Source organism: Cyrtonyx montezumae, unplaced genomic scaffold, assembly GCF_038088225.1.
Source record: "Cyrtonyx montezumae isolate F1298 unplaced genomic scaffold, pur_monq_1.0 scaffold_10, whole genome shotgun sequence".
NCBI lineage: Eukaryota > Metazoa > Chordata > Aves > Galliformes > Odontophoridae > Cyrtonyx > Cyrtonyx montezumae.
This window is the reverse complement of record NW_027071826.1, coordinates 44,235,701-44,251,159: the sequence shown is the minus strand read 5'-3', so window position 1 is coordinate 44,251,159 and position 15,459 is coordinate 44,235,701. Positions and strand designations below refer to the sequence as shown.

At 53.5% G+C, this 15,459-nt stretch overlaps 1 protein-coding gene across 2 annotated transcripts in view; it reads left to right on the top strand.

Annotated features, from left to right (window-relative positions):
• The first annotated feature begins 2,009 nt into the window (after positions 1–2,009).
• The window catches only part of DUSP8 (dual specificity phosphatase 8), a 32,939-nt gene continuing 19,489 nt past the window's right edge, over positions 2,010–15,459 (top strand). The window contains exons 1-2 of one of the 2 annotated variants that reach the window (XM_065755142.1): positions 2,010–2,094; positions 13,488–13,882. In XM_065755142.1, coding sequence (XP_065611214.1) covers positions 13,652–13,882 — 231 coding nt within the window. In that variant the 5' untranslated portion in view covers positions 2,010–2,094; positions 13,488–13,651. Of the gene's footprint in view, positions 2,095–2,798; positions 2,817–13,487; positions 13,883–15,459 lie in introns of those variants that run through there. The other variant, XM_065755143.1, reaches the window with a different exon arrangement.

The following is a 15,459-nucleotide window of genomic DNA, read 5'->3' as shown; positions in this document are numbered from 1 at the left end:
GCAAGAAATAGGGCAGGAGGGAGAACAGAGCTGGCACCCAATTTGGGTAATGACGTTCAGTCCAGCTCCAGCATCCTCAGCTTCCCACGGGGGTGATCGAGCAGCCCCCATTTTGCACGAGGCAGTGCTGGAGCCCCAGCACCCAAAGTCTCTGTCGGCTCCCTCCAGTGCTGCTCCACTGAGCTCTGTGAGCTGGAGCTCTGCTCAATGCCACTAGGTCCCGGTTCAGGGTTAGGGTTCGGGTGCAGCTGTAGCCATGCAGATGTTGGGGAGCAGCGGGGTGCTGGTGGCTCCAGGCAGGATGGGTGCTGGACAGCCCCACAGTGCCCAGCTTGCCGTGCAGGGATGGGTGGGAGGCACAGATGGCAGCAGATGCTCTCATTGCTGAAACCGATTTCAGCAGCATAGAAAACAAAACAAAAAATCCTAGCAACTGATGAGCAGCTGAACAAAACCATGCACAGGGGCAGAGAGAGAGTCCGGAGCTGAGAGCCTTCAGCCCTGTGCAGAGCTGTCCCCACAGAGCCTCCAGCATCTCACAGCGTGATCGCTCCGTGCCCAGTACAAAGGTCCTGCTCCTCCCATCCCCTGACTTTGACTCATGCTCTGTGCAGAGGGATTTTATTCAATGCGTGTTTTGGTGCTGTTTTAACTTTATCCTTCAGGCACAGCTGCAGAGCAATCGCTGCAGCACCCAGCCGATGAATGGCACGGCGCACACCTCCAGCCTCGTACTGCCCCACAGCGGTGGAAGCGGCTTTTTGGGTTCCTAAAACAACAGTGGGTCGGGGAAAATGCCTCTCCTTCTTGGTGGACTCATTGCTTCGGCAGAAATTTGCATAGATTGAGTTTTGTGCTTGGCCTGAGATGGCAAATACGGGTCTTGGAAAACGTTTGAGCAAAAATTTATAACGTGTGCAAGCGCATTTTGCATTCAGAACACATCGCTGGGATGCAACCAATCTTCGGATGTGGCTTAAATGCGAGGAAAAGAGAGGATAAAAAACAGAATGAGGCAAATGGGGCAAGTTCCCCCTCAAGCGCTTTTTATCCGAAGCAGAGCACCTCCCTCCAGCAAGGAGCGAGCGGCCGCAGCATCGCTGCTCGGCGCACGATGGGGAGGGTGGGGGGGGGGGGGGGGAACCCAGCCCCGGCAATGACAATGGCTGCACATCTGGTGCCCGGCAGCGCGGCGCTGCTTTGTTCTGCCACCGCGGCACCATCCCGGCCCTCCCCGCATCGCTTCCCCCGCTAACACCGGGTGCCGCCTGGTGTACGCTGAGCCCTTCTGTCCCTCCCTTGGCTGCCGTGGGAGATGCTCTGCGGGTCGCATCTGCCCCCGGGCCAGGACAGCTCGTCCGGGAGCGGCGGGGCAGAGCGGGGCTCGGAGGCGCTCATTGACACCGAGGTTGGAGAGAAGCTGCAGAAAAGCCCTCTCTTCTAACACGGCGGTGCGCAGGGGTTTCCACACCGATACGCTTCGCCCTGCTATTTGCCGCCAGGACGGGGGCACCGTGGTCCTCGTTGCTCTCCGAGGACTCAAGCCGCGCACCTGGAGAGATTTAATTCTGAACACCCGCCATCCGCACCGGCGGAGGGGAGGACGGCTCCCTCGGTTTCACAAGCGCCAGCGTAAACCCTAAAGCTCCTAAACCCTAATCCGCCTCTAAGCCGGAGCTGCCGGACCTCGGGAAGGACGGAACCGACATGACGGCGCTGCGGGGCGCGCCCGGTGCGGCCTCCAGGTGGGACAGGTGTCGCGCCCGGCCCCGCGGGCAGCGCTCCCTCAGTCCGAGAGCCGCGGCTCCGCGCCGCTCCGCGCCCGCGGGGTGACGTCACCCTGCTGTGCGCCTCCCGCGCTGATTGGCTGCGGGTGACGTCAACGCTGTGTGGTGGGGTTTTTTTTTTGCTCCTTTTTTTTCTTTTGCTTTTTTTTTCCTCCCTCCTTCCCCCCCCATCTCTCTCCCCCCCCCCCCCCCCGAGGCATGACCTCATCGCCGGCGCATTCCCGGCGCGCGGAGCGGCGCGGAGCAGCGCGGAGCTCGGCATGTGGGCCCTGCGGAGAGGCGCGGCCGTCCGCGCCCGCCGCACCGGGTCAGTGCGGGCCGGGCCGGGTGGGGGCGGCCCTATAGAGGGTATAGGGTCGCTGGGAGAGGGACGCGGTGGGGCTGTGGGAGGTGCTGCTCTGCCCGGTTGGAAATTACCCGCGCCTAGGTTTGCGTGTGTTATTATATTAGGGTTTGGGGGGTTTAAAGTGGGAGGGTGGGGTCGTTTCGGAGCGAGTGTTAATAGAAAAACACCTGCGGGGGGGGGGTGGGGGGTGCAGGTGGGAGCAAAGCATCCTCGGCCGCGGTGCGGGGCTGGGGGGGGGAGGTATGCGGGAGCCGCGGTGGCAGCGGTGCGGTTTTCCGATGCCGAAAAGGTCGGGGTCCTCTCTGTGCCCTCGGTTGGGAGCGGAGCCGCACGCACTGAGCTGCGCGGTGCTGCGCTGCTGCGGGCTCCGGAGCCGCTCTGCGGGCGGTGAACGCGTTGTGCGCCCTGCTGAAATCGTGTCCGTCCCGTCCCCCCCCCCCCCAAAACCCCCCCCCTTCATTCCCGGCCAATTCTCTCTGCGAGCGGAGAGCCGGTCGCGTTCCCGAGCTCGGCGATGATTTCCCTTATTGATAAATAAGTTCCTTCTTCTTCCTGCTCTGCTCCCCCCCCCCCAACACACACACACGCACACACACCCCTTTCTCCTCCCCCAAAATTAAATTCCTGAGCAACAGCAAAAGCTGATGTCAGTGCCTCGGCTCGCATCGGGAAGCTCCGCGCAGGTCGGTGAGGTGCGGGATATGATGGGGAGCACGCGGTGCGGGTTCCTTGCGGACGTTTGGGTTTTCTGGGCACGGTATTGCGGTGTCACTCAGGCGGGGAGCCCAACCCTGCCCCCAGTACCAGTGACCCCGACGTGATTTGGGGTGTAAAGGCACGGACTCCCTCCGGCAGCGGTTGGCAACCCCAGGGAGATGCTGAGCTCTGTGCCCGCAGCCCGGGGCCGCGGTAACCTTGCGGGCAGCCCCAGGAGTGCTGTGCGAGGCTCACCGCATTGTCTGCGCCCGCGCTGCTGCGCAGAGCTCGGGCACGGCTGCAGCTTTGTGTTGGAAGTGCCGGCTGTGCGGTGCTCGCGGATTTGGGCTCGGCGACGCTGTGCAGGGTTCTGCAGGAGAGGTTGGTTGGGTTCGGGGCTGGTTCCCGCGTTGCCTTTGTGTTTGCTGGTGATGATTCCCAAAGCAAAATGAGCTCTGCACCAATAAAACTCTCCTACCTATAGCTGGTTGTGTTTAGGGCTTCCTGCTAAGGTATCTCCGTGGGCTCTGCGGATGTATTCTTGCCAGTTTTGATGGGTACAGGCTTTCGGTCCTCCGTGGGTTGTTGTCCCTTCCTTGATGCTGGTAAGGGGCTAGAGGGGACTTGGAGCCAGCGTTGCAAGGTGGCCGAGCTCTGTATGAGTGCACTGCAGACTCCCTGCATGGAGATATGGCAGACACCGTGTTTGTGTGCTGGGTGGTTTTGCTGGGGCTGGGCGTCTTGCCAAAGAAGACACCGAGGTGCTGTGTTTGGAGAGGTCGCTGCCTGAAATCCAACACAGTACAGTTATTACTGTCTGGACCCCCAAGAGCATTGGTTATGGCTCCTCATAGCATGCATCCTGCAAGGGTTTGGCCCTGCAACCGCCTCCCAAAAAATCCTCCTGGAGGAGGCTACAGCTTACTGGGGTTCTGGAAATGGCTTCTCACATCACCCACTCCATCCCTACCAATTACCTTGCTCCAGCTGCATTAATCTACATAATCAAGATGAGGTGTGTTAAAGGTGCCTTCCCCTTCTGTTTGCCTCTGCTGCCCTTAGGTGTGCCTGCTCGTGGGGATCAGAGGTTGGTCCCTGCTGTGCAGCATAATTGGAGCTGGGATCTGCAGCTTTGGTTGCATTCAGGTACAGAGCGCATTCATGGTATCTGGGATGGGAGCAGGAAAAGGAGTTGCTCCATGCTTGGCAGCATTGGTTTATGGTCTGGGCTTGTAGGACACTGCTGTCAACCTGAAACAGCTGTAGCAGAGTGAATCTGCTGGGGAGCATGGTGGTAAAGAAAGGAGCATGCAGGTGCTGGCTCCTTGGAGGAGTGAGCAAAGGCTGAGCTGGGACATGCAGGTGGTTCTCCCCTCCACTATGGTTTCCGTGGCAGAGTTTAGGAGAACTGTTTGCAGAACCCCCGGGGCTGAGGGGTTCTGTTCTCGCCCCACTCTTCTCTATGCTGCGATGCAGCAGTGCTCCACAGCCCTGTGATGCCGTCATCCCACGGGGGAACACTTGCGAGTGTTCTTCTGCATCTTGATGCCCTCTGGGCTTTAAAACCTGTTTTTCAAGCTTTCAATTTCTTCTCTGCAGGTGCACCTGTCCTGCCTGGTGCAGGGTGGGAAGGAGGCACCTGATGCGATTACAGGCAGACGTGGGGAAGGGAGGCGAGTGACCTGCGATCACTCATCAGATAAGGGGCTAAATGAGTGCTCACAATTTTCTCAAGCTTGCTGGCAGAAACCTGCGCATGCGTTGCGAGCAAGGTTAGAGCACAGAGAGGGAGTGTGATGGCTGCAAAAATGGTGTCAGAGGCTGTCCTCAAAGCCAGGCAGAGCTTGCGGTGTGATGGTGTGCTATGCCTGGCTGTGAATGCTGGCTTTGCCTTTTCCTCTGATGGAGGTGGAGGGGAATGTGGCATGTGGCTTTGTTACATCCCTTGAGAATGATACTCAGTGCTGAGGTAGATGTGGCACTTAGGGATGTGGCTCAGTGGGCATGGTGGTGATGGATCAGTGGCTGTACTCGATGATCTCAGAGCTTTTTTCTCACCTTAATGATTTTATGGTTCTATGAATTGAGCTCTGGTCGCAAGCGAGCACCTCGGTGACTCCATCTCCTCTTTATCAATGAAGTAATGGAAAAGCAAACAAACTCTTATCTCTTCCAAGAACTGGTTGTAGGCTTCCTACCCCAACCGTTGGATCAGTGCCATCTGTGAGGCTCCTTTTGTTCCCAAACCTTTCTGCTTTGAGAGGGAAGAGGAGAAGCCCCTGCTGTAGGGTAAAGCAGGGCTGTACTGGGGTCCTACCTCACAGCTGTGCTTTTTGATTCATCCTCTGGGAGCCTTCTGGACCCTACTAAACCAGGGAACCTGGGCAGGTGTGCAGCACGTGGTCCTTTGCTTTGCTTACAGCTTCTGTGGGTTTTAGTGCTGCTCAGGACCTCCAGTTTTCAAAAGCGATCTGATGCTTCTGAAGACAGGTGCAGTTGGTACTGGGGGAGTTTCCAGACTGTGATGTATGATGGTGAAATAAGCAGTGCCATTTGCTCTGGGGTTAGAAACCCTTCTACGATTCCATCTTTTCTTCTCATTCTTCTTACACCTTATTTGTTGTGCATGGAAAGCCCAGCCCAATGTGTGTGCATGACTTGCCTGCCTTTGTTGTATGTTATTTATTTATTTTTAATCAAACCTTCAGGTTTCTTGGGGCAGAGACCTTGTGCTCAGGCTTTTCTCTGGCTGATCTTGGGATGCACTCTTGCAATTGGCAGAGGGGTGAATTGTGAGGAGCCTCATTTTTGAGTCTGCTGACAACTGGGAAATGGGTCTTCTGGTGACCAGGACAAGGTGACGTGATCTGATGTTGGAGTTCTCCCTGCATTTGGAGAGTGGTTGGCCAAGTGAGCTGCTGAGATCCCTTCCAATATAAGTTATACTGTGATTCTTCCATGCCTTCCTGATTCTCCCTGGCTTTTGTAGAAGTCTGGAGAGGGCTTTGATGCTGACACCTACTGCTGCTGCTTCCCCTGATGGAAAGCTGGGAAGGTGATCCTGTGGCACTGAGATGTGATCCTTGGAATTGTTCTGTGGGGTGACGTGGGGACAAACTGCCTCCTGCACACCAGAGAAGATGATTGCTGGGGGGTGGAGGGGCGGGGTGGAAGAATGCAAATCTCTGACTGGGCAAAATCTCCCTAGACACATCCTCTTGTAAAGCACTTGGTTTTTACCATTAAAAATAGATTGGTGCGCTTTCCGCTTGCTTGCTGAATGCTGATGCCTGTAAGTCTGTGTCATCCTTGCAATCTCTTCTGCTTTGAGCTTGGCTGCCTCTTTGTCTGGCACCTGAGCAGAGTTCATTCAGCAGTAACCGATCCAGAGATAAGTGCAAGCTCTCGTATGGTCCCGCAGGGCTGGAGGGAAGGTGAGGAGCCCTGTTCTGGTGCTGCTTAGCTGCTCGGCCAACAGTCCTAAAGGGTCACAACTTGGTATGTTTGTGGATGCATAATGGTCAACACCAGTGATGAGTTAGACCTTCTGATATGGAAACTGGCTAGAGGATGCGGAAGCTGTGTATATTGTGATATATCACTCATGTTTGGAACAGGCTGCCCAGGGAGATGGTGGAGTCACCATCCCGGGACGTACTGAAGAAAAGAGTAGGTGTGACACTGAGGGACAGATCAGTGCTCATGGTGGGGATGGGCTGGTCGTTGGACTAGATGATCTTAGTTGCCTTTTCCAGCCTGAATGATTCTATGATTCAACGTTTGGTTAGAGGAGGAGCTGACAAACACTTTGACCCTCTCCCCCAACATGTTGCCTCAGATTGACCTGATGAAACCACCTGGCAATGAATCATATTAGGCAGAGAAGGAAAGATTTGGGTAGAGATGCTGGTATGAGCTTTGCCTGCCTTATGTGCTTTTCCTAGATAATGGGAATCCTTTGAAACCTGTAGTTGGCGCTTTCTTGTTGTGGCTGAGAAAAGAGGTAGAGTCCTGTTTGACACATGCTAATTCATCCCAAACCTGTGAGCCATTTATCTATTATGGGCATGCAGGAAGCTTAGCAAACCTTGAACCAGGTCAGAAAAGTCCTGAAAAGTGTGGGAAGCCACCTTGATGGATGTGTCATTCCACAGAAAATCAGCTAAGTTGAATTTTGGTCTCCTAATGAGAGACAACTTCAGTGAGCATAGGATGGCATCACTGGGCGTTGGACTATATTGGCTGGAAAACTGTGTTAGAATCTGCATCTGCACCTCAGCTTACGCTGGTTGAGATCAGAAACTGTGTAAAATGTGCTAGAAGAAATTCCCATTATTGTTCTTCAGTGATTCTGGGAGCCCTGATTGCCATTTCCATACAGGGACTTGTGGCACAGGGCAGATTGCAGCAGATTTGCTGGGTGATTGCTTCAACTTCTATGCTACTACCCTTTACCTCATGTGTGGCGCTCTCAGACTTAATTTGTCACTGTCCTTACAAACTGAAAAGGGGATGTTTTTATCTACCTCAAAGAACCACAGCTCAGCCTAGTGCTTTCTTTTCCTTAGCATGTAGGTACCATGGGAAAATAGTCTGCAGGTGCTGGAAACCCTTTCTTCAGGAGACAAAAACTGCACCCAGGAGATATTTATGGCATTAGGCCTCTTAGGACAAGAGACCAGGACCAGCCCTGCTGAAGTATCTAACTGCGTACCTTTCTGGTGTGCCTTTGGCTGAGCTTACTGCAAAAAGGCAGATGAGATGCTGGAGATCCCAAGATAAGCCCATGGGATGATCTCTGGGCTTGTCCAGTGGAAGTACAGCAAGGATGGGGACATCAGGCAGTGGGGAAGCGTCCTTTGGACTGTGTTCTACTTCTCCTAAGAATCATTTAGGACAAGAGGTAATGGCTTTAAGTTGCTCCAGGGAATTTTCAGGTTGGATATTAGGAAAAATTTATTCCCAGAAAGAGTGTTGAGGCATTGAACAGGCTGCCTAGGGAGTTGGTGGAGTCTCCCTCCCTGGAGGTGTTCAAGAAAAGGTAGATGTGACACTGAGGGAAATGGTCTAGAGTGGTCAATAGATGTGGACTGATGGTTGGATTTGACAATGTTAGTGTTCTTTCCAACTTCAGTGATTCTATGTAGTCTGTTGTGGTGTGTGCCTGGCTGCTCAAAGGAGAAGATGTGTTCAGCTCTAAGACCTGAACCTGGCTGGCTCTCAGCTTGGCAGGAGGAGGATGGAAATTGAATAGCTTTGGTATTAGAAAGCAGGATGCATAGGAGCTCCATCTGCAGCATGGGCAAAGGCCAACATTAAGTGTCTGGCTCGTCATGGATAACCTCTGGTCTTGTAGACTTTAAGGGAAAGCTTGTGGTTTATACTGCAGGGGAAGACCATATAAATCATCTCAAAAGTAGAAGTCTAAGAAGGGGAGATAGTGTCTCTGTCATCTAAACTCTGGCAGTATAGCCTGCTGTTCTTCCCTGTTGGCTTTTCCTGCCCCAGCAGCACTTCAGAAATCATTCTGGGAGGAGACAGATCACGACCATTGCATATGATGTGGGCAGACTGGGAGGCAGTGCATTTGCAGCTACAACCCACAAAGCGTTGCTGGCACAGCCCGTGTTCTGGAGCACTCGTGGTGGGCACAGCTGGAATGCAAGCTTCTGCTCCTCGGCAGCATCCTCCAGTGACGATGCCTTCCTCCGCCATCCTCTGGTGGTGGGGGGCTGCCAATTTCCACACCCTCTCTGCATGAAGAGTTGTGCAGGGGCTCTCATCTTGAGAAGAAAGCACCCAGCATTTTATGGGAAGTGGTGAATAGGGAAGTGAGGTGAACGTCAATGGGGCTGTGTGAGATTTCTCTGTCTTGGGAAAGCCTCTGTGGGTCTCAGAGGATGAGAACAGGGCAGTTGTTGCAGAGGGAGAACACAGTGATGTTATCTCAACTTCACCTCCTGGGAATCACAAACCGTCTCTCCTCCTCGTCCTTTAGCTTCACTGGGGAAAGGCAGATGAGCAGCCTTTATATCTGAGCTATTGAATATGGTTAGCAATGGTTTTTAACCTCATTTTAAGGAAGAGAAAACACGTACTGTTTTTCCATCTTAGCAGAGAAATCTTTTGTGCTCTATTTTATGTCAAGAAACTGCTAAGTGATTGGCAGCACTTCCAGTGTGGCTACTGCAGGCACCTATGGCTTTGTCCCAGTGCCACCACGGGGGATTATTCATGCTTGAAATTCCCCTCCCCAGGAGAGAGCTTGCATCTCTCACTGGGAGATTCTATGCAGTTTCCAATGCTGGGAGAAGCAGAAGGGGATCAGTAGGTGGGCTGAGCTGCAAAGCGGATAGAATGAGGTGAGGAAAGGCATCTTGGAGCTTTGTAATGGTTTGCAACCGTCTTGCCCTGGTGCCGTTGGCTGGGCTGGAGGCAGCAACTCGAGCATCCTGCGGGGTGTGAGCTGAAGGCACTGCGGTAGCATCGCCTCGGGCCAGAGACGCAGCCGTTGCCTGGCAGCTGCGAGTTTCCAGGGAAACCAGAGGTGCTAACTTGTTAATGAGCCCCGCGTCCCTGATTGCTGCCGCAAAATAATAATAATTAGTAATAATGCCGTGTTTTAGGAATCCCTCAAACAGCAGGAGCCTGCCGAGGGGAGTTCGCTAAGTGCCCAAGCACTTGAAAGATAAGAGAGGATGGGGAAGGAGGTAGGGCAGAGAGCTTGGCAAAAGTGCAACGTTTTACATCTTGATCTGTGTCTGGAGAGCTGGGAACCAGCAGGGTCCTGCCAGAGTCCTGGGTGGTAAGCCTGGGTCTGGTGGAAGTTCTTCAGGAATGGCTGCTTTCAGGGGTTACCTGGGGATAGCAAGCAGGCATTTCTCTGTGGTGACAACCCTGAGGGCGTGCTCTTGGATCCCCAGGCTCGCTTATGTGTTGGAAAGGCATTTGAGAATGGTTTAGGTTGGAAGGAACCTTGTAGATCATTTAGTTTCAACCCCATGCTGTGGGCAGGGACATCTCCCACTATACCAGGTTGCCCAAAGTCCCATCCAACCTGGCCTTGAACCTACTGCTTCCCTGGAGTTCGATGGGATCAGAGCTTCTAGTCTCTGGGATATAATTGTTTCCTTAGCTCTGTGCTCAGATATGTGTGAGTGCTTCTTCCAGAGCCCCTGTAGCCAGCTTTGACCCTTCATTCAGCATCATCTCTGTGCAGCCTATCTCATGAGGCAGTTCATAGCACCTCCACGTTCTCCACCAGCAGTCAGTCATACCCTGTTTCTGGTCTTCAGCTTCATTTTGTGAGTTCATTTCCTTCGTTAGAAGCAGATTTTGGAGGTTCAGCACAGATCTCTGATGCCTTTTGAATATAATGAGTAGCAGTACATCCAAAGTCTTTTGTTCTGCGTCCTTTGCAGGCTGGGAGGCTGTTTTGCTGGAGGTATTCTTCCTTTTCCTCTGCATCTTATTCTCCTCTGTCTGTGTTTATTTTGAATGGAAACGGGAAACAACAGTAGAAAGAATTGGAACAGGGACAAGAGGAGAGGAAAGCTTGGAGGAGTAAGAAGCTGACCTCCCAAGGCAGCGAGGGGAGTAGCTGCTGATCTGGGCCATGGGTGGAGGGAAGGTAGGATCTCCAGAATACAGCCACAGGTGGATATGCCAGTTAGTTGAGGTTTATGATTGCTGCAGGTACATGCTGGCCTTCCTATTAACATCTTCAAGAGAAACCAGACCTGTGCCCTTCCTGTAGCCACATATTTCTGCTGGGGCCTTGTGCAAGATGAGGAATTGAGGAAGTGGCCTCCACCTCAGTGACTGTTGAGCCAGTGCAGGGGTGCGTTTCCATGGTCCTTCCTGCCACAGGGGCAGACATGGGTCAGGGTGTGTTTGGGGTTTTCTTCTGGCCTACAGGAAGAGGGTTAAAGCTAGGGAGACTCCCAGCAAGCAGGTGTCTTAATGCCTGTGCATTAAGTCCTCTGCCCAGCTTTCCATCCCTTAGCTGCAGTATGGCCCCTCCTGTTTTGCTGTCCCCATTCAGCTAAGCCGTGTGTCCATCTCCTCATTACAGGCACTCCAGGGAGAGGTGGGATTAAAGGATTATGGTAATGTTCTTCAGGAACACTCGAGAAGATTAAGATGGTTTTAATAAACTGATAAGCAAGGGACACAGCTATGTTTCTGAAACCCTAATTTAGGCCCCAGGTTAACCTTTTTCCCCTTGTGCTGGAGGCTGGTCTCTGGTCAGTGTGGTGAAGGAACGGGTCTCTTACTTCAGCAGTGCTCCTCCATGGCTGCGTTCCTTCACATTTCCTTGGCATTTGCACTTTAGTTGACCAAGAAAAGGGCACTCTGCAAGTTCAGGAGGACCCAACTCCTCCTGGCCCTTGTTATCTCCCACCCTGGGCAAGGTTCCAGAAGAGGGGAGCAGAACGGGCCAACCTTGCATTGTCTCTTTCCACCTCTTCCAGGCAGAACTGGGCACAGGACCTGGCTTGCTTATGTCACCTCTATCTGTCACCAGGTCCGACTGGCAGTGCTGGTATAGACGGATGTTTGTCTGATTGTTCTGCAGGAGGGTGGCAATTAGTGCAGAGGGAAAACTCCTGTTGTGCCTTCTCTGACTTCATCCACCCATACTCTTGGTCATCTGTCAACGCTTCATGCATGGAAAGCCTCCCTCTGAGCAAAGGAGATCAGGGATCTTCTGTTCTTCCCAGACACCCCCATAGTTCACCCGTGTTTATTATCTGGGGAGCAGATACCCTGTTATCTCTGGAGATACTGTACGACATGTCCAATGCATTGGATCACTCCTTCCCGTCACTTCAGCTTTTCATTCTTATCCCTCTGCCTCAGCATTATCCCCATCCTTTTTGTCTGTTGCTTTCCTCTGCTTCCTTTTATTTCTTGGATGTAATTGGAGGAGCCAAGAAGAATTTGGAGCCTGCTGTCCTGATGGGGAAGGGAAGCAGAAAACGATTTGGGGAGTGGGGTGTGAAAGAAAGACTAGGGGGGGAGGAAGAAGGGGGGGGAAAGCTGGCTAATTTGCATCCTTTCTGAGTGCCCCGGCTCTATAGCCAAGGTACAGCAGGGGGTCTTCTGGCAAGGCGGCAGCGACGTAATGAGGTGTGTCATATCCCAGCAGGAGCCGGCCTCGCTCCCTCTCACACCCCCTAATTAGAACTGTTTCAATTTTTAAGCCCCCCTGGAGGAGTGCTGTGGGGAGGGGGAACTGTGAGCCGCCTGCTGTGGGGCCAGGGACAGCAATGCCATAATGCCACGGGGCTGCAAAACGCTTTGTGCCAGAAGGGGCCACCACTATTGCAGCTTTTAGGGGATTTTTCTTTTTTTCTCTTGAAGTTGAACAAACGTGTTAGCAGCATGTATGTGTGCAGGGACATCTACCCCCTGCTTTGGAGAGCGGGTCTGTCAACCCAGGGAAATGGGAGGGCTGCTAATGCTGAGATTGGAGAGCTGTAGATGCTGAAACCCCTATCCTCATGTTCTACAGCTATACGTCCTTTTCCTGCAAGCTGGCTGCATCCTCCGTGTTTGGTGATAGGTAGCAGAGGTCCCTGAGTTGGAATGAACCCTTAAAGACCATCTGGAGCAAATCTCCTGCAATGAACAGGGACTAGATCAGGTGCTCAGAGCCCTGTCCAGCCTGAGTTTGGATGTATCCACAGCTGAGGCATTCACCACCTCCCTAGGCAGCCTGTTCCAGTGCTTAGTGTCCTAACTGAGCATCTTTTCTTGGGTGCCCTTGCACTGCAAGGGCTCACGATGAGGGAGCTCCCAAGAGCTACTGCTTGCTCTGAGCAGGGTGACTTGTAAGCCTCCTGTAGTCCATAGTCTAAATCCTGGCCCTGCAGAAGTCAATGAGAGTCTTTACACTCGCCTTTTCAGGCATGGTAGTCATAGTCTTCTTAATTCAGATGCATTAAAGCTTCCATGCAACAGCTTGTGGGTTCTTTCTAAAACGCTTTCTGGAAGAAACAAGAAGAGCCTAGTAATAGCCCTGATTATTTTCTGAATGGCTGTGGCAGCATTAAAACTTAATGCCATTAAAACAGGCCTGCAATGACGTGTGCCATTAAAACCTAAGAAGACTCCCTGACCAGATCATTCTTGTTGACCCCATAAGCTGCTCTTGTAGCAAGCTCAACCCTCCTTGGCTGCTAAAATGGAGCCCTGTGTCTCCCACTGTGCATGAAGCCACTTCTAGGCCTGCACAAGTTGGGTACCAAAAAGCCACAAAAAGAGCATTCTTAGAAAGTGGAGCTGTGTCCTTGTCCCGCTCTTCTGAAAGCCAGAAAGGCACAGTGTAAGCACCATGATAAGATGACGGGGAATGGGCCTCAAGTTGAGCCAGGGGAGGTTCAGGTTGGATATGAGGAAAAAATCCTCAGTGTTGAGGCAATGGCACAGGCTGCTCAGGGAGGTGGTGGAGTCATCATCCTTGGAGGTGTTCAAGTGCCATGGGGATGTGGCACTGAGGGATATGATTCAGTGGGCATGGTGGGGATAGGTCAGTGGTTTGACTTGGTGACCATAGAGGTCTCTTCCAATATTAATGATTCTATGATTCTGTCATTCTCTTGTGTGTTGTCCTGCCACCTGACCAGTGTGTCTCTACTTTTCTTTCTCCCCAGGTTCAGCACCATGAGTAGACAGCCCGGGCGCTAGCAGCGTGAGGAACCCAGGACGGTGCTGCTCCGCTCACACTTTGCCTCACTCCTCATCCCTGTGGGGAGACGGGTGCTGGCAGCCTACCCTGCCCTTCTGCTCCGCTCACCCTAGAGCGGACGGGCCCGTTATGGCTGGGGACAGACTCCCACGCAAAGTGATGGATCCAAAGAAGCTGGCCAGCCTGCTGCGGAACGGAGCAGAGGGCACCCTGGTCATCGATAGCCGCTCCTTCGTGGAGTACAACTCCTGGCACGTCCTCAGCTCTGTCAACATCTGCTGCTCTAAGCTGGTCAAGAGGCGGCTCCAGCAGGACAAGGTCTCCATTACAGAGCTCATCCAGCCCACCTCCAAGATGAAGGTATGTGGAATAGGGGATGCCTCCTTGCCAGGCTGGGGGTATGTATGCCTGCAAAGCCGTTGCCTGAAGGGGCAATGTTGTGCAACCTATACCCTATCCTGCACCCTGCTGTCTGTCTACTCCTCTTTGACACTACCTCCCTTTCAAGAGCTGGAAGACCAATGGCCACAGGGATCTCCTGGGGGACTTGTTTATTGCCCCCTCTCCAGTGACATGCCCTCCCCAGGCCAGTCTAACAGGTACGTCAGCCTCAGGAATTGCCCTTTGCTGGCAAACAAGCCCCAAAGCCTTCCTGGAGCTGTAAGCTTAATCCCTTGCTAAAAACTCTTCCCCTCCCCTCTGTCATCTCTAACTCCATTCAGGGACATGTAATCCTCCTCCCTTGTGACGCCAGGAGCTCTTATCCGGTGTCATGGCATATTATCTCTCCCGGGCTCCTCTCTCTATCTCTCCCCGTTAAATAATAGAGGTGGCTCTGAGCCATGGCTGCCAGCCGAAATAGCACTGGATGCCCCCGTGGTGGCCCAGGCAGGGCCCTGCCCTCCATGAGATGCTGCTGCAAGTGAGGCAGTGGAGGGCGCCTTGTCCCCTCTGTACCTCAGTGCCTCAGGGTCCTGTCACCTCATCCACCCAGCATCCCCAAAATGACACGTCCCCAATGAAGCATGGCTTTGACATTTTGGGGTGATGCTGCCCCATGCCAACCCGCTTCCCCACCACCGTGCTCCTGCTTTTCACATTCCCCAGCTCCCCCCTGCTTGTAATTTTATGGCAAAGCGAGGGTAATTCAGGCGATTAATCAAATGCTGGGCCCAGCTGGAGCCATCTGTGGTGTGTTTCCCCCCCCTCCTGCCACCCCATGAAGCCACCGCCATCCGTATTGGCTGCCGGTGACATCACCCTGCCAGGATCAAGGAGTCGGAAGGGGGGTTTGGGGGGGGTGGGCAGCCTTGCTCCAAGCTGCTTCAGCAATGCTGTGGGCTGGGTGCTTTGGAGGGGATTGCAGAAAATGATTCCTGAACGGCTTGAGCCGTTTGCAAATCCCCAGGGGAATAAAGCAGGAATAATCAGTTTTCATGAGCTGGGAGCCACCGTGGTGTGGCTGCCCTCCTCCCGGCGAGGGGTCATCTCTGCAGTGGCCACTGTCACGTGGAGCAGCAGCAGCAGCAAATGTGCTGCGATTTTGTAGGGAGGGGTGGAAGAGGAGGTTGGGGAGGGGGTCCACTAAGAGTAAACGTCAGCTGATGCTATTCTGCCTGCAAGGCTGCAGTTCAGCAGCTGCAGAGATGCCGCGGCAGGCGGCAGTGGCTCCCAAAGGATGCTCCTGCACCAGCATGGGTGGCTAATGTCCTGGCTCTGTCCTACTAAGGATTGTCCCCAACCTTCACGGTCATCCTGGGGCTGACAGTGTCCCTGTGGAAGGAACAGCCACTTCCTCCCCGCTCTTGCATCTTTATGCAGCTGTCCATCCTTACGTGGCGATGTGGTGCCAAACCCCGTCTGGGTGTGGACAGGGAGGGACAGGGGCATGGCTGGCGCTGGGAGCAGATGGCAGGAAGAGTGACATCAGTGGTGCA